We start from the raw sequence: 21241 nt of genomic DNA, 5'->3' as shown, positions 1-21241 counted from the left end.
GTGGTGTTTTCACTGCCCAATGGAGCGTACATTTTGAAATTGAAATCGGCAGGGTCGGGGCCCAGGGGGAGGGGCAGCCTCAGCATCACCATCAGCGGCAGCGGCAGCAGCAGCAGCAGCAGCAGCAGCAGCAGCAGTTGCTGCCAGTTTCTTCTTTATCTCCTCGACTGTCAGTGGATGCTTCATTGAGTTTTATGTAGAAAAATGCGCAGATACAGATACGTACAATACCCACACACACATAAGCGTTTTCAATACGTACATCAACCAATATGTGTGTGTGTGTGTGAGTCCACAGGATGGCCAGCCTGACCAGGCAGAAACTCATAAAACTTGCACGGCTCCTTTGGCTTCTCGGGGCTTCGGCTTCGGCTCCTTCTCCCGCTCTGGCCCTGGCTCTGGCTCTGGCTCGGGCTCGGGCTCCTTTCTCTCGGATCCTTAAGCTGGTTAAGCGTTCGCACAAAGTGTTAAGTCTCTTACTTTGTTTGGCTCCTTCCAGGCACCTCTGCCCTTGGTCCTTCGGTCTTGGTCCTTTGGCTTCCTGCAACCTTTAGCCGCCCCCTGCAAGGATGTTTGAATGCTTTATAATTACATTTTATGTGCCGTCGTTGTGTGTGTATAAAATGCCAACAGGTGCAATCCATCGACTCGGCAAAATGAAGTGAAGGTGGGCAAGGACACTGACAGAAAACAGAAACAGGAAACAGGACAATAAATGCCTAGTCTGAGTGCCTAGGCTGAGGACCATGAATAGGTATAATAATAAGTCGTATGGAATGGAGTCACTTTGAATAGATAGACTCTTTCTGCGTACATTTTTTTCAGTGCACAACTCTCATTAAAGTCAGTTGCCAGAGCCAGAGCCAGAGCCTAAGCTGAGCCTTCGTTTATTTAGTTTACAGTCTTTATTGAATATTTGCCTTTGGGCCCGATGGATTCTGTGTTGTAATTGCTGGAGCTTTACGGCCAATCGCCGTGTCCTGTTACTAATCCCCACCTCCTCTCCGGGCAGATTTACATGAACATCCACCAACAATGTCTGAAATCCGAAATCTGAAACAGAATCTGTCTGTCTGTCAGTCAGCCAGTCATACTTTTGATTTACATTTGCGACATGTTTACGGCCTCCCGGAGACATGAAATTCCCGAGATCCCTGTTATTTTTTGTGGCTCCCCCAGCCGTCTAGTGCCTGGGCTTTAATACAAGGATTCTTGGTAATAAATCCGTTTGCCAGGACTCGACCATTGTCTGTGCAGAGGGCGCCTATACATTAAACGAACGCCAAGTGAACGCCAAGTGAATGTTGAGTGTTCGTTTGAATGAATGAATTAGGGCGTTGATGCTCGATTGATTGCCTAATGATTGCCTTTCGCCCGATTGATGTCATAGTCTCATAATCAGTTTGGGTTTCTGTTTCGGTTTGGGTTTGTCTTTGGGTTCCCTTCGATTGCCCTTCGAGTCCGAGCTCGGACCATATGAATATTCAATTAAGAGCGGTCGATTGGACATGGCGACTAGGCGGCTAATTAATTGATTGCTGGCTGCAATCAATTCGTTTATTACAAGCTCTGATTCAAGCTCCGACTGATGTCTTTAGAATTTGCATTTATTGGCAATTTGGCTCACCTTCTGATTGCTGTTTTCCGATTGAAACTGAGAGTGAAGTTGTAGCTGATGCCGAACTGGGAGCGCTGAGTTAATCAGCGTGATTGATCGGGGTCCAGGACTAATTAGGACCAACTCCTGGCCCGGCTCATCCCAATCAATCACCGGCCATCAATCACGATAGTTGAGCCACTTGGCCATGCAAAAGGTTCAATTACGCAAAAATCAAACTTGCCACAGAGTTAATGAACTTTGTGCTGACCCAACTTGACACCCACACAGACGCTGACACCGAGAGCCACCTCTCGGCCACCTCTTGGCCACCTCTCGGCCACCGTTGACCCCTTCTGTCCGCCCTCCTGGCTGGGAGTGCTTATTTCCAAAGCAAACTTTCGGTATTTAACTGCAAATGAGTTTGAATTGGGGCTGCCCCGGGCGGCCATGAGCTTTTATAATTTAAATTGTTAATTAATTATATATTATCTATAAATGTATATGCTCTCGTTCCTGGCTAATGATTTTTGGTGTGGAAACAACTTGTTCGAGTGTTTGCCGAGCTCCGACGATATTAATTTGAATTGCAACCTAGAAGAGCCAAGTACAAGGGGGGTGAAAGGGGGACAGGATCTGGGAAATTGCCAGAAAGCCTTGACTAGGACAAGAGGAGAGGCGGTGAGGTGGTATGGGGGTGGGTGGCTGTGGTTGCCCTTTAAACGACTTTTGGTTCTTGGAATTCAGTGAAAACTAAATCGGGTTCGGGTTCGGGTTCGGGGGCGTGTGTGCGTGTTTTTGCGTGTAACTAAATTGTTAGACATTTTAATTAATTTCCACTTTAATGTTTACTTAACCAAAATGTTTTCTTCGCCTACAGGCAACAACATCAACAGCAACAACACCAGCAACAACAGTGGCAAGCAGACCAACAACAGCAACAGCAACTACAGATACAAATAAACATGCAGATACAGATACGACAGCACCAGCTACAGATACTTGTAACTAAAGTGACATGAGGCCTTAACAACAATAACACACACACAGATACACAAAAAAGCAACAACAACAACAACAACAACAACTGGAACAAGAACAACAAACATCCACAAACGTAGAGCACTAAAAACAAAATTACAAACAATTAAAAGCAAACGAACGACAAAGGATTCTCCAGGGGAAGTCCCACGACTTCCATGGTCTACGCCCCCGTTTCAGTTGCCACGCCCCCAGAGCCCCCTCCCTCGGAAATTCAGCTACATGCCACGATGGCAGTTCCAGCTCCGTTTATGGCCTCCGTTTTCAACTAAAACTGAGCAACCGTCCCAGACACGGGCAACCCATTCTCCGCCGGACACTTGTTCGGGAGCACGGGCACGGGTTGTTTTACGGTGGCATTTAGGCCCGGGTTTTCTGGCCACCAGCACCAGTAACAACAACAATCCGTCAAACGACGAGGCCGAGGCCTTTGTCTTTGTTTCGCATCAAAACCAGAAGCAACACCAACAGCAACACCAGCAGCAGCAGCAGCAGCAGCAACAGCAGCAGCAACATCAACTGAAAACGCCACCGAAGGCGGCAATAAAAAGTTTGCTTTGTGCTCGGGTGTCGACATTCTTGTCCTGCCCTTTTCTCCGCCCACGCCCTTGTGCCACGCCCCCTGCAAAAACAACAAGAAGAACAAAAAACGTCGCCCGGGGGCACTCAATTAAGCCCAATTCAAGGCAACTTGAAAGCAACTACAGCAACAATAGAGGCCCGAGCGACAAAAGCAGCAACGACAACCAGGCCGAAATAAAATTTAAATATTTAAGGTCCTGCAACAACTAAAAACTAACAACTGACAGCTGAAAGGAAACAATTACGAATATTGCAGGGCTACAGAGGTATCTATAAACGATATTGCGGAGAGGCTGGCATTTCAAGAGCAACCCATAAAGATATTGCTTGGCGTCGCAAAACAAACACGAATATTTTTAGCTGAACCGTAGCCGCAACATCAAAAAAGCGCAGATATTGCAAGTGCAGCAGAAGCAGAAGTAGGAGCAGGAGCAGGAGCAGCCACGCCCCCAGGGCGACAATCGCAGTCATTACAATATAAAAATCAACAGAGCAGCAATATTGCAGGTAGGCGTCGGAGAGCAGCGACAGCAACACCTACACTCTAGTGGCAAAATAGCATCAGCAACCGACAAAAAAAAGGAGCAAGGACCACGCCCTCGGCTAAGAGGCGAACACTTAACATAGGCGTGGGCGGCAGGTGGACAGGTTGAAAAGTGGGCGTGGAAGTGGCTGCATCAGTATCAGCATCAGCAGTGGCAGACGCAGCAGCAGCAACTAAAGTGGAGTGGATGCCACAATGAAACTGAGCGTGAGCGCGTACCGGGCGCATGCATCCGCACACAAGAAGATCCTGTCCAGCGGCTATCACTCCCAGCTCAACTACGGCAGCACAGGGGCGGCGGCGGCCTCCTCCTCGTCCTCGGGGACCACGGCAACGGGCCTATATACGGTAAGTGCTATGCTGTCCCCTTCGCACTGTATCGCATAGCCATTCAGTGTCCAGGACACTCAACTACATCCTGTGTCAGACACACGGGGGGCGGAGAGGGAGAGTCCTTATGGTCTGTTTGGGACATGTGTCACTCAATTTGTCCCGAGCTCACTGCCCACACTGAACAAAGAGACTAGGCACTATCCATTCGAAACCTGCAAGCCAAGAAAGCAGACTCCCTACGATTCCGCTCAGTGCCTAACTCATTTGGTCCCTAGGTTCCCCGACAAGATGCCCTTTCCCCGACAAGAATGGGAAGGCTTTGGCTTCCTTTGCCTTTCCCTCAATCCTTTATCCTTTATGCTCTCCGGCATAAAATTTAAACACTTCTGATTATGAGCTCTACGGCCATGTCCGGCTACAGTTTAATGATATTGCCATAGCTGGTGTCGAAAAAGGACCAACTATAAAATACGAGTAGTAATTACTTCAAAGTAAATAGCAAAAATAAGGAGGGGATTAGCTTCAAACGGGTTATCTTAACCTGATATTTATTTATGGAGACGAAAATGAAATTCAAAAACTGATTAAAAGTTTTAAAATTAGTTTTTTGCCCTCGACCGGAGTCGGGTGTCCTTTCAAACAAAAATAGCCCCCGAGCTGGCCAGCCATGGGTGAATTATTAAAAAGGCATTCAAGGAAATCAAAGCTGACCCATAAAAGTTTTTACTGTCCGTTGTCCGTTGTCCGCTATCCGTTTGTCCGCTGTCCGTCTGTCCGCCAATTTGTGCATTACAAAATTATTCGCAGGAAATTGAAATTCCTAGGTATAGCCTCTAGGTATATCCCTCCGATTTGCCATCGGAATATTGGCTAATTAAAACACGGAACACCAGGACTCCCACAAGAGCACTTCACCAGCGAGGCGAGTCAGCGAAACTTTCCGGCAGGACTATTTGCGGCGCGTCCTTGCTGGGGGAATGAGAAGATTAACACGGCTTCTGAATTTTGACAGTCCTGCAACCACAATAAATTCCAATCAAGTTTTGTGGCGCATTTAATTGCCATGTCCTGGGGCATCTGCTGGTGGCAAGGATCTGTAATAGTTTCTCTACAGTAGAGGGCAACATAGTAGGAGTTGTTAGAGATTTGTTTTCTAGCCGAGTTTAAACTGCAAGCCTTCAATGATACTAGAGGGACCATGGACTAGGGGACTCCGTTGGTTGCTATTTTTGTGGACTCTGCTGTAGTATGTGGGAGCTCACAAGTGAAGCTTAATCTGGCAGTGAACCGATTTGTCAACTAATTGGTGGGAACGGCATACAAATCCCGCCAGATATGTTATGCGGTTTCCCCTATTTAGACCCGGAGGCCAAATTGAAACCCTCCGCCGGATTTTGGCAGTTTTGTCACGGACACATGGACACCCACACACTCACACTGACTAATACATGGCATATGTGTGTATGAAGTCCAGGATACGGATACAGGACGAAACACCATCGGCAATCTGTCCCAATGGTCAAATCGAAGCTTTCAAGTTTGCGGCTCTCGAGCACTTATATAAGTACTTTTGGGTTTCGGGTTTTGGCTTTTGGCTCACTTGGCGCACTTTAAGTTGGTTTTGGCCAGCGTTGGCATTACATTAATAATGGTTTTTGGCTAACAAGTGGCCTGTTCTCTGCCACTGATCCTGACAAAGTGCCTTCCTTGATTTTGATATACTTTGGAGCCAGCCAGGCGAGTGCAGATAGATGCAGCTGTTTCCAGATAGTTTTGCTTTATTTCCTGTTACTTAACATGGCCTTTTTTAAAATTTGAACTCATTTAAAGTCTTAACCTCCCATTGACCAGCAGTCCACGTGCGTGTTTCATCTCGAACCTATTTTAATTTTATTTCTCGCTGCGATTGGTGGGAAAATCATTACCTTTTGGCGGGCTGGCGAACAAACACGGCTTGTTTTTCAGTTCTTTATGCCAGTTTTAATTTCGCAATATGGCCAAACTGATTCGACTCTTAAATAAATTTCCAGCTTTTCACTTTTCCGCCAATTCCTCCGCCGAGTGGAATCAATAATGCAATGTTAAAGCCATGTTTCTGGCAAAAGTTCTCACAGCTCATGGTCGAATGTTTCCGTTTCCGTTCGCCCCCTCTCGCTCTACCTGTGTATGGTATAGCCTTCTCCTTCGTCTGCTCGCTTTCCGGCTAACTCTGGCCAAGTGCTCACCTTAAGGCCCAGTCAGAGTTGGCCAAGTTTTCGTGTCGGAGGCAATCAAATCAAACTTTAATTATTATCGTCAACATCATCCGATTTAAAATGCACCGTGGGGCGAAATAGTTTAACAGAGAAGGTGCCATAGGCAGATGCAGTGGAAAGTACAGTGCACGGCATAACTATAGGTCTTTTCAGGAACTAGAAGATTGCATTTTAGAGAACCTCGAGGTTCTCTAAATAAAAGATAATTAGCCTTTAAGATGCGATGCTTTAAATGTCATTGATTAAGCCAAGTCAGAGGCCTCAAGCCGAAAAGCCGAGAAGTGCAAATTAATTATGCCTACTTATGGCCCAAAACCTTGATGTTTGATCCAGCTAGCATTTAATCCTTTTATCTCTTTATCCTGTAGATGGAAACGCACGAGCATGAGCATGGAGCCGGCAAATTTGTCAAGGATGTGGCCCGCCAGGTGCACGACTGCAACAGCGACACGGACGTCATCAGTCCCACGGGCACGAGCAGCTCCGGAGGCGGAGGTGGTGGGGGAGGTCCATCGGGCGGTGCCCCGGGTGGCGGTGCGGACGGAGGGGGCGGTGGCGCCGGCGAGGGCTACCACAAGCGGCACCACAAGAGCAGCGCCATGGTCCACGACGACGACAACAATAGCGCGGCCCACTCCTCGGACAGCAAAAGTCCCAGCCAGCGGTAAGTTGGAACCACAACCCGCCCAAAAAAGAGCTCTTAAGCAACCTAAAAGCCAAATTAACACCTAAACCGTACACCCACACCGAGAGAAAAGAAATCGAGAAGCGAAAATGAAGACGATTAAGTGGTTTCTAAATCAAAATTGAACTTTTAAGATCAGACAGTAGGAATAAGTCAATAACTTAAAACTTACACTTAAAAGTGCGAAGTTTTCTTAATATTAATATTATATTAATATTATTTAAGATAATTAAATATTAACATAAAGAGTATACTTATTTTCAAGTTAAAATCTAAAGACACAAGTTTCCGTAAGTCATTTCTTTCCAATATCAAATGAAAACGTCACTTGATTTGAGTGTCCTTTCTTTTCTCTCGGTGTACACATAACGACACGTGCATAACTGTTAAATTAAACTTAAAAGCGGAGTAAAAATTATAAAAAAAGACATAAAGGGGCCCAACAAAAATGATTTATACAAATCGCGCCAAGTTGTTACCGAAAAAACTCACATAAAACATAATCCGGCTCTGCTTGTCCTTACACCCACACTTACACAATCTAAACACACCCACACTCACACGTTTAAACCATACACTCATACCAAATAGACACATACATATAGAGACATGTGCCGTAAGCGTAATTGATAAATGTGTAGCATACTTTGTTGGGCTTCGCTCGCCTTGGCAGCTTCTTGTACGCCGTGTGCTCCGTATGCTCTGTATTTGATCAACCGTAAGCGACGACATAACATCCGTACATCCTTATAGCCGAATAGCCGCATATCCGTACTCCGTATCCGTAAAAAACACAAATGAATTAAATAAGAAAAGACAAAGGACCTGCAAGGACCAAAAAGAAAGAAAACAAACCATTCTGATTCAATTAAAATAAATTAGCAATTAGCAAGTCCCCGCCACCCCCTGTCCTTGTCCTTGAGGAATCCAATTGCGGTTGCAGATGAAGATGTTCCATGGGAATTGGAATCGGGAGTGGGTTCTCAGTGGTTGACCCATTTTTCGGGGCTATAGGAATCTCATTGGGTCTCAAATTAAGAGTTTTCAGTTTCTGGTCCTTAACTTAATCCAATCGGAGGAGGGATAGTGCGTTTCAGCACTGAAATGGACTCTTAACGAATTAGTTTTATTAAAATAAATCGGTTAGAATTTAACTCAGAAATGAATTAGAAAATATCCGCCATAAAATTCTGTTTGTGGCTTCAACTTTGCACTCTTGCCTTTGCAGTTGAATGGAGCTGTCACACAGACAGATATCCTGACACACACCCACACTCCAAGTCCTACTCCCACACACACACGCACACACGCACACACCCTGAGATAGGCAGGGAGAACTTTTGTTTGTGTTTATTGTGTCTTTGTGGTGGCAAAAAGGAAATTAGCAATGACAATTAGCCGGGATTGTCCATGTCCGTGCTGGTGTCCTTGGCGTGTAAGAGTGTGTGTCTGTGCGAGGGTGTCAGATTGTCAGTGTAGAGCAGTGTGTGTGTGTGTGTGTGAACACGATTTCATTAATTAACTTGGCCCACAATGGCAAGACGGCAAACAAAGGCAACGGAAGAGTTACTCTCCCTGGGGACCAAAGTTGACAACTCTCCGGCGGCGGGTTAATCTTTGGGCACACACGAATCCACTCAAAGTTCCACTCCAAAAAGTAGCCCACCCACCCACTACTCCACCACTCCAAAACCACCAAACCACCAACCACCATTACAAAAAACCACACCATGAACCACGGCTGCCACTTCAAGAATATTAATTTTTTGTCAAAAGAAACAATGTGGCAGGAGAGGAGTAACTCGTGCTTCCATTTTGGAATTATCTCAGTTAATTAAATGTATAAAATTGGAAGCTAGGGACTCCTCTCCAGACCCTGACTGGCAGTCGTGGCAGATGTTCACGTTTTTGTTTGTATCTTCTGGATAATCGGATGACCGGATTGTCGGGTCGAAACAGATCCGCCAGCTCCTCGCTGGCCAGTTCACAGAATCACCATTGTGGCTGCTCCGCCACCACTAGTTTAAGGTACACAGAGAGGGATAGACTGATACTGACGCCGTCGCATCCGCATCCGCACCAGGCCCGCCAGCGGCGACAGGTGCGACTCCACCTGAATAGTCCGTCCTCCGATCAGAGCGCCTACACGCCCGTGGGCTCCGCTCCCAATCCGAATCCGTGTCCGAACCCCAATCCACGGCCATTGCCGGCGATGAAGACGCTCTCCTCGTTCATCAGCGAGCATCCCGAGGAGCTTCTGCACGGAAGCAGTGCCATTGGAAGTGAAAGTGTTGGAGGAGATCGAGCCAATGGAGGCGGATACGGGAATGGAAGCGGAAATGGCCAGCAGACAACTAAGTGGAAGAGCCTGAGGGCCGTGATGGCCTACTACTGCTCCTTGCGGCGTATCAAGAGGAACGTTGTCTTATCATTCATGTCATGATCCATTCTACCAATCCATTCTGTTATCAGTGTATCAATCGTATCCTTAACGCGACTTGCTAGTCCTTAACGAAACTCCCAAAACCTAGAGATGCACAGAGAAAGATAATACAGGATGTGGCTTTCGAATGTCTTAACTAGAGCCTGTAAGTCTACTTGTATCCTCGAAGTAGCCCCGTTCAACTCTATTATTTTTCTCTGTGCATCGTCCTTATAAATATATATGTGTGTGTTTAAGCTCTCCTTCTGAGAAGTATTACGAAAAGCAACCGAAACTAAACTATAATCCCCTACTAACTAAACCCCTACTAACATTCAACGATCGCTCGCTCGCTCGCTCGCCCTCTCTTTCTCCCGCCATCACCTGTCTCTCTCTCGCTCTCTCGCCCTCTCTCTCTGTCTCATACTAATCCGAAATCGTAGTGTATGAAACCTATATGTTATCTAAAATATGTAATCCAAAATACCAATATCATTGATGTGTAAGCGAATGCCAGACCTCGCCCTAAGCTGAAATCTCAATCTAAGAATCGCCTGCTCTCTCTCCCACTCCAGATCTGACTATCGCTCGGTCTCTATCCATTCTGCTAACCATGACCCGTGACCCCCTGACCCGTGACCCCTAGCCCCTGACCCCTGACCCTGCTACAGGCGGGTCTCTTGTAAGAAACTTTCCCAACTTTTCACAAGAAAATGGGGGGAGGGGATTACGCATTTAATGAAAAGTGGCTGGAAGGGAGTTTGCATTTATCAGGGATATGCATATGATATGGGCCTGTGGTTCGTTCTAGTGGGGCAGCACTGTAGAGTGGTTGATGGGCCTCGGCTGGGGTGAGTTCTGGGTCGGACTCGTACATTTTGCCACTTTCTCCTCCAGTTTCTGGGTTCATTTTTGGCGAAAGGGCAACTTAAAAGTTTTCACCCAGCTAAGCAAGTTGATGCAGGCCACATATATACTGGCCAGTGGCGCAGGAGCTCATTAAGGGGGGCCCTCACTATATATTATATTTATCCGAACAATGGAACATATCTATAAATATATGTAAAATAGTCTTGAAGGTCTACCAATGGCGTTCCGAGCAGGTTTGTTGAGATGAACGTTAATTTTTAATCACACTAATGTAAAAATATCCCCGATGTACAGCTACCCCCCTCGGCGAACGCCCCTGGCGCTGCAGCAGAGCAAGGGCATGCAACTTTTGCTTGAAAATCTCGGCAAACAGCAGCAAAGTTAAAGTGGCTTTTGCCAGTGTGTGTTTGAATCGATATGTTTAAGCTGCTGGCTGCAATGTAGGCGAACTTTTGACACAAATACCCACCAACACACCCACCACGGCTCACACACACTTGCATAGCTGTGTACAGTTATACTGCTGGCAACATGCGCCTATGCATATGCCACAATGCAACCGAAAACCCCCACTATCCTGGCATTGTGCATGCGGAATGGGAAATTGCCTTCTGACTGACAACTTACAAAGAATTTGAATTTAGAAAATTGCAAATTTATGTAGAAGCCAAGTGAACACACTCACAGATACACCCCACACACACACCGAGAACGAGCCTAGAATGCAGCACTTTGGAGATCCTCAGACCCATTGGATGTGACTGTTGCCAACTTTTTTGGTTTTTTCTCCGTCTTTCGAGTCCTGGCCAGCGAAAAGGTGAATGTTTGCATATGCATGTGGCCCGAACGAACCCCTCCGCCCGGACCCACCCCCCAAAGGCTGCGGTTACAAGCCACTTTGAATCGCAATCAAATTCATTTGTTCGATCCGGCAATTGTGTTTTGATTTGCACAACTCGCACATCCTTTGGCCTACTTCTTATGCTTTTGTCAGCAGTTGAGGTTTCTAATATTATTTGTTTGGGAAAAGGACGACGTGGGAAGAGCCTAGCATACTAATGTGGGCAGCAGTAATACTAATAGTGACTTATTTCAGCCGAAAACAGCCTTGAAATCCAGGCTTGAAAGAAAGTGTTGCCTACTTATGTGGGCGGAAAGTGCTCTGTCGGAAAGGAGGTCTTGTTGAGAGTAATATTACTTATTCAATATAAACCGAGCTGGACCACGCTTTCAATTAGCCATTGCCATAAAATCTGGGTCTGGAAAATAGTGTAACCCACATTTGTGGGTGTGAAATGTCCTACCGAAATGGGGGAGGGGGGAGGCTGGAAACGATGGCCAAATGACTCGGCGGAATTTTTCAATTGTTGTTTCATCGGAAATGCGGCATAAGCTGTGTGCCATGAGCTGTGTGGCATGCCACACCAGGCCCGACAGTCACTCAGTCAGTCAGTCAAGTGGCGAACCGAACGCGATTGCTTAGCATTCCGGCCGGTCATGGCCTGCGGCCGGGCAATATGGCCGCAAAAACCAAACCGGGCCAAAATCGAAAACCCCAAAACCCCAAAAACCGAAAACTGCAAGAGGCGTTAATTGAAATCCGGCTTAGAGGACCGTCCGGGAATCGAAAGTTAACCCGAGGCTCGGGGATCTGGGCACCGGGTACCGGACTCGAGGCGTTCCAGCAAAATCGGACATCATGCAGTCATTAAACAATAACAATTCCAGGCCAACACACACAGGCAACACAAAACAAACAGGCGAGTCCTGTGAAGTCCTTTAACATTTTCCTGGATGATTTGTGGTGCAATAAAGAATGCCATTTAGGACTCGGGCAGCTCTTTAACCTTTCGCAGAGCCCCCGAAAGCCCGAAAACCTGAACCTTAACCCCGAAAATCGAAACCGAATCAAATCGAAAAACGAGGAACGAGAAACGAGAATCGAGAAACGGGCACAAAACTAACAAGCTCATTCTCAATTTATATTAAATCGAAAGTCCACAAATGGCTCCAGCTGACCCCAAAAAACAACAATGGGGTCACAGCATACACGCACACGGCCAGTGGCGTGCCTTTCAGAGGGGGTTAGCTGAAAAATATTTAAGCACTGGTCTAGCCCTAGATGGTTAGCAGGAGCCGGCCCCCCTGGCAGGCCCGGGTCGGCGCTTCTGGCCACACACAGTTATGGTCTTATCGTGCAGCAAGCCTTTTTCCGCTTGGCTGCCAGAGGATGGGCACTGATGGGTTGAAAGGGGAAGCTACCAGGGGCTGGGGGGAGGCCCGTATCAGCCAAAAAATGTTCTCCACCCCCCTTCACTCTCTCTCTCTCTCGCTCTCTCTCTCTCGCTCTCTATCTTGGTGTCTCTGTCTCTCTCTCATACATTACACATCTCTGTCTCCCTGTCACTGTTCTGGCCAAAATCTATTTTCTATTGAACTCCCCCGAAGAGTACGAATTACGAATTACATTACAAATGAATACAAAACAACAATTATGCTAAACAAAATGAAATGAAAAATAAACAGCAAAACATATAAGAAAAACAAACTTTCGAAACTCGTTGTTTAGGAAATCGCGTATCGGAGATGGAGCTTCAGATCCAGATTCCGATTGGTAAGTTTACACTCTTGTGTTCGTTATGATTTCTCGGTTTTGTCTCTGCACACAAACACAAGCACAAACGCAAAAATAACACCAACAATAATAATAATAATAATAATAATAATAATGAATAAGAAACCAAAAATGACACGCCAAACTACACCGCATATAAGAAAAAATAATACATACAAATATAGAATAGCTATGATATGAGCTTTGTTCTGTTTTTGATTTGATTATGATTGCGATTACCATTATGCGATTACGATAATGATGGTCATGCTGTTGATAATGACGACCTGACGGCATGTGCGCGCTTTGCATTTCAATAGGCCGCAAAAAGCAGTAGCAGTAGGGTTTTGGTTTTGGCCGGGTCGAAAGCAAAACCGCAGCAAAGAACACTCAGACACTCAGACACTCCACTCCACTCCACATCCATACCGTGTAAAAAGCAACAAACACTCAGAGATACAGATACTCACAAACACACACATTGACACATATTAGCTATTATTGTCTTCCTTTGATTTTTGTCTTTCGTTTAGCTAACTGCATTGCTACCAATCGCTTTCGTTATTCGTACCTCATCGTGTACCACACGGCGTATGCGTAATAATTTAGCCACCGCTGTAAATAGAACAAAAACCAAAAACCAAAAACCAAACCAATAAAAATGATATTCGAACTAAACAAAACAAAGAAAACCAAAGAAACCCTTAAACGCATTATACTTACTCATAGTAGCTCTGTGGCATTTGCTGGATGCGAGTAAACCAGAAGCAATTAACTCAAAACTCTGTACTCTAACTGTAAATAAGACTATATACTATCCTGCATAGTATATGTATGTATTTATAGAAACCACCTTTGTAAAATAATAACAGAAACCAAAGAACATCACTTAGAGCTATAGATGCTTTAGCAGAAACAGACGATTGAATGGCGACCCTGAGCGGCTTGAGCAAAACAGTCAAAAAAAGTGGTAATCCCCATGATCCCATCCACCTCCTACGCCACCTCCACCCCTCCTCCACCCCGTAAGTAGTTGTAGGCTATAGTCCTAGATCGAAAGCATATATGCTAGTAGTCCTTAGCCCAGCTCTGGCAAAGAACTCTGAGGCTTAAATCCCTCGACCTGATGAATGATTAATGTGGAAGTAGTATCTCATCAAGTGATTAATCGATTGCTTATTTAAAGATATAGCTAAAAAATAAGAGATACAAAGGAAGTAAATAAATTACCTTTTGCCAGAGCAGTTGCAGAGCTTCGGTTTTCCGCAGCTAATCCTTCTTTGATTTCCTTCTGTACATTTTACTTTCAAGACATTTATTTTCTCGGTTTAATTGCGGGAGAATGGGCTTGGGAAAAGCATTGAGCATTTTCTTGTTCCCAACTCACCTGGCAGACAGTTAACACTTTTCCCTCGCAAGGTCAGGCCGCTATTTATAACGAGATGGCGAAAAGTTCTCGGCCACTTACCGCTTACCACTTACCACTACCACCTGCCTCAGTTTTCCCCAGTTTTCCCTATACTACCCTATGGACCTCCTGTCTCTGTCTCCAAGACTCTGTCTCTCTCTTTCGCTCTCTCTGTCTGTCTCTGTCTCTGTCTCTGTCTCGCTGCGCTGCTGCTAAAATTGTTTTCCAATTGCAATTTTCCTCATTTCTTCACGGATTGCATAATGCCAATGATTGTTATTTTGTTTGATTACTTTGATTTCATAACTGTATATCCGCCTGATTCGATTTCGATTACTGATTGCTTTGAGTTGATCTTATTTGCTGCTTGTATCTGCTTGCTCCTAGTATCTAAGTATCTAAGTATCTTTTTATCTTTGTATCTTAGACTGTTGTATTAAACTATGTACTATCTTTTTCATATTTCCTGTTTGTTGCCTGATTTGTTGGAGTTCGTTTCCGTTTCACTTTACTGTTAGCGTTACCGTTACAGCTATATCATAACCGTTAGCAGTTAACCGTTAGCCGTTAGCCGTTACCGTTGTGTGCGTTTGCGTTACGGTCTTTTGAATGTCTCATGGCACTAAGTATGCGTAACCATAGACGTAATCCGTAATCCGTAAACCGTAAACCGTAACCTCGTAACCCCGTAACCTGTAATCTGTTGCCCCCGTAACCCCCGTCATCCAACTAGCGTAAGTTTTTCGATGTCTTAGTGTTTTTATATAAAATCTTAAATTAAATTCAACTGCACCCCAAAAACGTAACGTAAGCGCACGCCTTTAGTTCAGATTTTAAGTTGCGCTCTATCCTTGAAGAGAAAGTATTCTGAAGGGTTTCATTTCTGTAGCTACTGTAGTTCGATGTGTGAGACAATCCCTCTGTTTCCGAGTCACTTAAGCAGCTAATTCTAATCTAAAATGTATGACCAAAAAACAGGACACGATCGAACCAGCGCTGGATGAAGCTCCGCACCACCGTGCAGATCTCATCGGCGATTCAGAAGAAACCACCGCTCAAGCGCGAGGACTCCTTCCTGAAGCGTTTCTCGACTAGACAGATACCCGAAACACAGGTTAGTTATATCCACAAATTGCCCTCACTTATTAAAGTATAATGAAATGTAATTTTTGCGAAGGAAACTGTTGAAGACACGGGTTCAGAAAGTGCCTCTGGTGACGTCGACAAAAGTGTTAAACGTAGGCGACGCTATTTACAAAAACGACGATCCGTTGTTAATCCAGATGAAAATTTTTACTTCTATTGGCTAATGATGTTAACTGTATGTGTTCTATATAATCTATGGACCCTAATTGTGAGGCAGAGCTTTCCAGAACTGCAGGTGAGTTTCTCATTTAATATTTGCGCACTTCTGCCCACCCTTACCACCCTTTCGTCCTTCAAGGGACGGCCAGACCTTTGTTCGTCCTTTGTGTAAGCCAACACCCTTTTATTTTTTCTGTCATTACACTCAAAGAGTCCTTGGGGTCTCGTGCCTTTGTTGCCATAGAATTCCATGTTTGACCGAGAGGGGAACGAAATGCCGGGGAAGAGCATCCTTCTGGTCAGTGGCCACCTTGCCAGGACACCTGCGTTATCCAGCTTTTTTATCTGTTTGTTCCTGGTCTTTGCCTTGTAATGACTCAATTATAAGACACGCAGCCGGAACAGGACCACAACCAGAGAACCATAACCAGAACCAGAACGAGAACCAGGCCCGAGCAAATGTTTGTTTATGGCCCAGTTGTTAGCTGGTGTTTGTCATCAGATTAGAGTAGACCCTCTGATGTTGACCTTTAACCCCAACCCGATTTTTCGTCAGCTGCACTACCTCTCATCTAATTACCCTTGACCTGGCCCCCCAAAAATAGACTGACTGGAAATGTCACTAATATACATTCTAAATTTGTGTTCACAGCAAGCTGTACCCACATTCTGGCTCATCTGCGATTCAATGACAGATGTTGTATTTATCTTAGATATAATAGTTCAATTACGCACAGGCTACTTGGAGCAGGGCCTAATGGTGAGTTGCACATGCCGGGGACATCAAATATTTGCATTTTAATTCGTTTATCCTTCAGGTATATGACGACAAAAAACTGGCCTGCCACTACGTCCATTCCCGGGACTTTATTTTCGATATGATTGCGTTAATACCATTGGATTTGCTCCAATTAAAAATGGGCACACATCCGCTTTTACGTTTTACGCGCTTTTTTAAAGTCTGTATTCATTATCCCTCTTCAACAGCAATTAATTATTAACCTCCGCACACTTTGCAGGTTTATCGATCTGTGAGATTTTATTACATCGTAGAGAGTAGGACAGTTTGGCCAAATTTATGGCGTGTTGTTAACCTAATTCATATCCTGTTAATACTGGCACACTGGTTCGGTTGTTTCTATTTTTTACTATCCGAGGCGGAGGGCTTCCAGGTGAGCTTAATTATTGTTTCAAATTATTATTTAAACACCTTAAAATTTGATTACCCCTACGAAAAATTTGAAAAATGGGGATCAAAAATTTTGTGCCGAGGTTTTGACGCAGATTGGTGGGGAATCGATCCAGAAATCGATTAAGGTATTGCGCTTGAGAATCGGATCCGAATTGGCCAAGATATGGCCATTGTTTTGGGCCATATGGGGAAATGCAGGATTTCGCAGGGGTACCCATACGAAAAATTTGAAAAATGGGGATCAAAAATTTTGTGCCGAGGTTTTGACGCAGATTGGTGGGGAATCGATCCAGAAATCGATTAAGGTATTGCGCTTGAGAATCGGATCCGAATTGGCCAAGATATGGCCATTGTTTTGGGCCATATGGGGAAATCCAGGATTTCGCAGGGGTACCCCTAGGAAAAATTTGAAAAATGGGGATCAAAAATTTTGTGTCGAGGTTTTGATGCAGTTTGGTGGGGAATCGATCCAGAAATCGATTAAGGTATTGCGCTTGAGAATCGGATGCAAATTGGCCAAGATATGGCCATTGTTTGGGGCCATATGGGGAAATCCAGGATTTCGCGGGGGTACCCATACGAAAAATTTGAAAAATGGGGATCAAAAATTTTGTGCCGAGGTTTTGATGTGGATTGGTGGGGAATCGATCCAGGAATCGATTAAGGTATTCCGCTTGAGAATCGGATGCGAATTGGCCAAGATATGGCCATTGCCATTGAGGTTTTGATGCAGATTGGTGGGGAATCGATCCAGAAATCGATTAAGGTATTGCGCTTGAGAATCGGATGAGAATTGGCCGAGATATGGCCATTGTTTGGGGCCATATGGGGAAATCCAGGATTTCGCAGGGGTACCCCTACGAAAAATTTGAAAAATGGGGATGAAAAATTTTGTGCCGAGGTTTTGATGCAGATTGGTGGGGAATCGATCCAGAAATCGATTAAGGTATTGCGCTTGAGAATCGGATGAGAATTGGCCGAGATATGGCCATTGTTTGGGGCCATATGGGGAAATCCAGGATTTCGCAGGGGTACCCCTACGAAAAATTTGAAAAATGGGGATGAAACATTTTGTGCCGAGGTTTTGATGTGGATTGATGGGGAATCGATCCAGAAATCGATTAAGGTATTCCGCTTGAGAATCGGATGAGAATTGGCCGAGATATGGCCATTGTTTGGGGCCATATGGGGAAATCCAGGATTTCGCGGGGGTACCCATACGAAAAATTTGAAAAATGGGGATCAAAAATTTTGTGCCGAGGTTTTGATGTGGATTGGTGGGGAATCGATCCAGAAATCGATTAAGGTATTGCGCTTGAGAATCGGATGAGAATTGGCCGAGATATGGCCATTGTTTGGGGCCATATGGGGAAATCCAGGATTTCGCAGGGGTACCCCTACGAAAAATTTGAAAAATGGGGATCAAAAATTTTGTGCCGAGGTTTTGATGCAGATTGGTGGGGAATCGATCCAGAAATCGATTAAGGTATTCCGCTTGAGAATCGGATGAGAATTGGCCGAGATATGGCCATTGTTTGGGGCCATATGGGGAAATCCAGGATTTCGCAGGGGTACCCCTACGAAAAATTTGAAAAATGGGGATCAAAAATTTTGTGCCGAGGTTTTGATGCAGATTGGTGGGGAATCGATCCAGAAATCGATTAAGGTATTCCGCTAGAGAATCGGATGCGAATTGGCCAAGATATGGCCATTGTTTGGGGCCATATGGGGAAATGCAGGATTTCGTAGGGGTACCCCTGGAAAAATTTGAAAAATGGGGATTAAAAATGTTGTGTCGAGGTTTTGATGCAGATTGGTGGGGAATCGATCCAGAAATTGTTTAAGGTATTCCGCGTGAGAATCGGATGATAATTGGCTAAGATTTATTCAGATCCCTCCGATGATGTCCTTTGTATCTTTTTTGAATACCATATTTTTTAATTTTTCAATTCAGGGCGACTGGGTGTATCCGTATCGACCTGGGGACTATGCCACGCTGACCCGGAAGTACCTGGGCAGCCTGTACTGGTCGACCTTGACCCTGACTACGATTGGGGACCTGCCCACGCCCGAAACGAATGCAGAGTGAGTACAATTTAATTCTTGTATATATTTTTAATGAAATTGCAACAAATTGTAATGGGGTTCTGTTCTCCATTTTCTCCATTTCGAATCACCAATCAGACCGAACTTCTCGGTGGACGGCCCACGATCGATTCCCAGGCGTGGCATTAAGTCTCGATTGCTTCAGTTTGGCTCAAGCTATGGGTAGGCCTTGAAACCATATATTCCCACGATCCAGAGCATTATTCTCCAGCAAGGTCAATCAAATCGAATAGCGAATATCATGCAATTTGTTGGGGGCTGTCCACCGAATCGTCTACTTGGTGTTGTGATATGTGATTACCAATGATTCCCCATCGATCTGTTGCACTCTGACCCCGACAAGAATAAATGACCTTAAGGACCTCAAACATCAAAGTTTTCGAAAGCGTGCGACAGCCTTGAACAATTTCCATTGATATTTCTTTCCCTCAAAAGTAAATTGCAAAGATTTGTTTTCGAAAACTTTGATTGAGCTTGCAAAGATTGAAGAGTGTTGCCCAAAAGGCAGTCCCTAACGGCCATCTTTTACGGCCAATACGATACAATGTGTACTTTATTTTGGCGGCCAGCTAATTGAGGCGCCACACCCCGGAATCACGTTAACCATAAACTTCCTTTATCCCCGGCAGATATATTTTTACGATCGTTAGCTACTTGATTGGCGTTTTTATCTTCGCCACGATTGTGGGCCAAGTGGGAAATGTGATAACCAACCGGAACGCCAACCGGCTGGAGTTTGAGCGCCTGCTCGATGGGGCCAAGACCTACATGCGACACCACAAGGTGAGTCAGGCGTCCGGCCTTGCTTCCTTCCTAGCTAACCTTATCTGTGCGCTTATCCTTAGGTTCCTGGCGGTATGAAGCGTCGCGTGCTTCGCTGGTACGACTACAGTTGGTCCCGCGGCAGGATACAGGGGGGCGGCGACATCAATACAGCCCTCGGCCTGCTGCCGGACAAGCTCAAAACCGAACTGGCCCTGCACGTCAACCTGAGTGTCCTGAAGAAGGTGACCATCTTCCAGGAGTGCCAGCCGGAGTTCCTGCACGACCTCGTCCTTAAAATGAAGGCCTACATCTTCACGCCGGGCGATTCGATTTGCCGGAAGGGCGAGGTGGCCCGGGAAATGTTCATCATTGCGGACGGCATCCTGGAGGTCCTGAGCGAGACGGGCAAGGTGCTCACCACCATGAAGGCTGGCGATTTTTTTGGCGAAATAGGTATCCTTAATCTGGATGGGCTGAACAAGTAAGTTTTATTTTTATCGCAATTCATTCAAAGCCTAATGTTCCCCCAAAAATCCCTAGGCGCACTGCCGATGTTCGCTCGGTGGGCTACTCGGAGCTGTTCTCGCTCTCCCGCGAGGATGTCCTGGCCGCCATGAAGGACTACCCGGACGCCCAGGAGATCCTGCAGACGCTGGGCCGCAAGCGGCTGATGGAGGTGCGGTGTGTGAACAAGAAGTACGCCAAGGCGCAGAGCGAGAAGGAGGCGGCCGCCTACGCCGCGGCCCACCCGCACCACCACCAGAGCCACCACCAAGGCCACCACCAGGGCCAGGTGGTGCACCAGAGCGACAGCAGCGAGAACAGTGCCTCCAAGAAGATAGTGGATAAGCTGAAGCACGATGTCAAGGGCTTTCGCAATGTCCTCAAGAAGTCCAGGTGAGTTTCTCCTTTCGAGTGCCAATGATGCAGTCCATGACTCATAAATCTTAACCGGCAGGACTTCTCGGAAGAGCGACGAGTCCTTGGAGATGCAGCCACTGCACAATACCTCGCCGCGGGGCAGCAAGATTATGCTGAAGCGCATGTCCCGGGTGCGATCCGACGAAAAGGATGCGGAGAGCGCCGAGGCCAAGGACGAGTTCCACGACAAGACGCCCAGTCCGATCGGAGCTGGGCTGCCGTTGCTCCAGCGCCTGCGACTCCTAAAGGAAAAGCAGGTGAGCCCTTAAAACAGCAAGGAGGAAAGCCACCAAAACACCAAACCACGAAACCACCAAGTCACCGCAGAAACCAACGAAACACTCACCTTGCTCGAGCTTTTGTTTTCAGACTCATCCATCCAACACTTTGTTTTCCATTCCCCCGTCAGCCATCAGCCATCGGCCAGCCATGGCCCATTCCACTTTCACTTTCCACTTTCACTCGGCTTTAAATGGTTTTTTACACACACACACTCACGTACAGAGCTTGACAAATGGAAGAGCAAACACGCACAACCAACACCCACCCACACTCGGAACGCAGACTGAAGCCTGTCGTGTGTCGTATCTGAGAGATACTT

The 21241-nt window shown here is 45.9% G+C and overlaps 1 protein-coding gene across 7 annotated transcripts in view; it reads left to right on the top strand.

Annotated features, from left to right (window-relative positions):
• Nucleotides 1-21241, top strand: part of LOC6503727 (pneumococcal serine-rich repeat protein) — a 43240-nt gene that overhangs the window by 14251 nt on the left and 7748 nt on the right. For 4 of the 7 annotated variants that reach the window (XM_044716814.1, XM_032452539.2, XM_014905566.3 and 1 more), the window contains exons 3-16: nucleotides 2478-4112; nucleotides 6721-7016; nucleotides 12899-12943; nucleotides 15330-15465; nucleotides 15529-15732; nucleotides 16309-16416; nucleotides 16475-16615; nucleotides 16676-16828; nucleotides 18803-18933; nucleotides 19033-19116; nucleotides 19584-19737; nucleotides 19800-20200; nucleotides 20260-20616; nucleotides 20678-20897. In XM_044716814.1, coding sequence (XP_044572749.1) covers nucleotides 3960-4112; nucleotides 6721-7016; nucleotides 12899-12943; nucleotides 15330-15465; nucleotides 15529-15732; nucleotides 16309-16416; nucleotides 16475-16615; nucleotides 16676-16828; nucleotides 18803-18933; nucleotides 19033-19116; nucleotides 19584-19737; nucleotides 19800-20200; nucleotides 20260-20616; nucleotides 20678-20897 — 2583 coding nt within the window. In that variant the 5' untranslated portion in view covers nucleotides 2478-3959. Of the gene's footprint in view, nucleotides 1-2477; nucleotides 4113-6720; nucleotides 7017-12898; nucleotides 12944-13056; nucleotides 15086-15329; nucleotides 15466-15528; nucleotides 15733-16308; nucleotides 16417-16474; nucleotides 16616-16675; nucleotides 16829-18802; nucleotides 18934-19032; nucleotides 19117-19583; nucleotides 19738-19799; nucleotides 20201-20259; nucleotides 20617-20677; nucleotides 20898-21241 lie in introns of those variants that run through there. The other 3 variants (XM_014905564.3, XM_001963814.4, XM_044716815.1) reach the window with 2 other exon arrangements.

This window comes from Drosophila ananassae, chromosome XL (assembly GCF_017639315.1).
Source record: "Drosophila ananassae strain 14024-0371.13 chromosome XL, ASM1763931v2, whole genome shotgun sequence".
Lineage (NCBI taxonomy): Eukaryota > Metazoa > Arthropoda > Insecta > Diptera > Drosophilidae > Drosophila > Drosophila ananassae.
The sequence above is the reverse complement of the archived record's forward strand: the minus strand, read 5'-3'. Positions and strand labels throughout refer to the sequence as shown.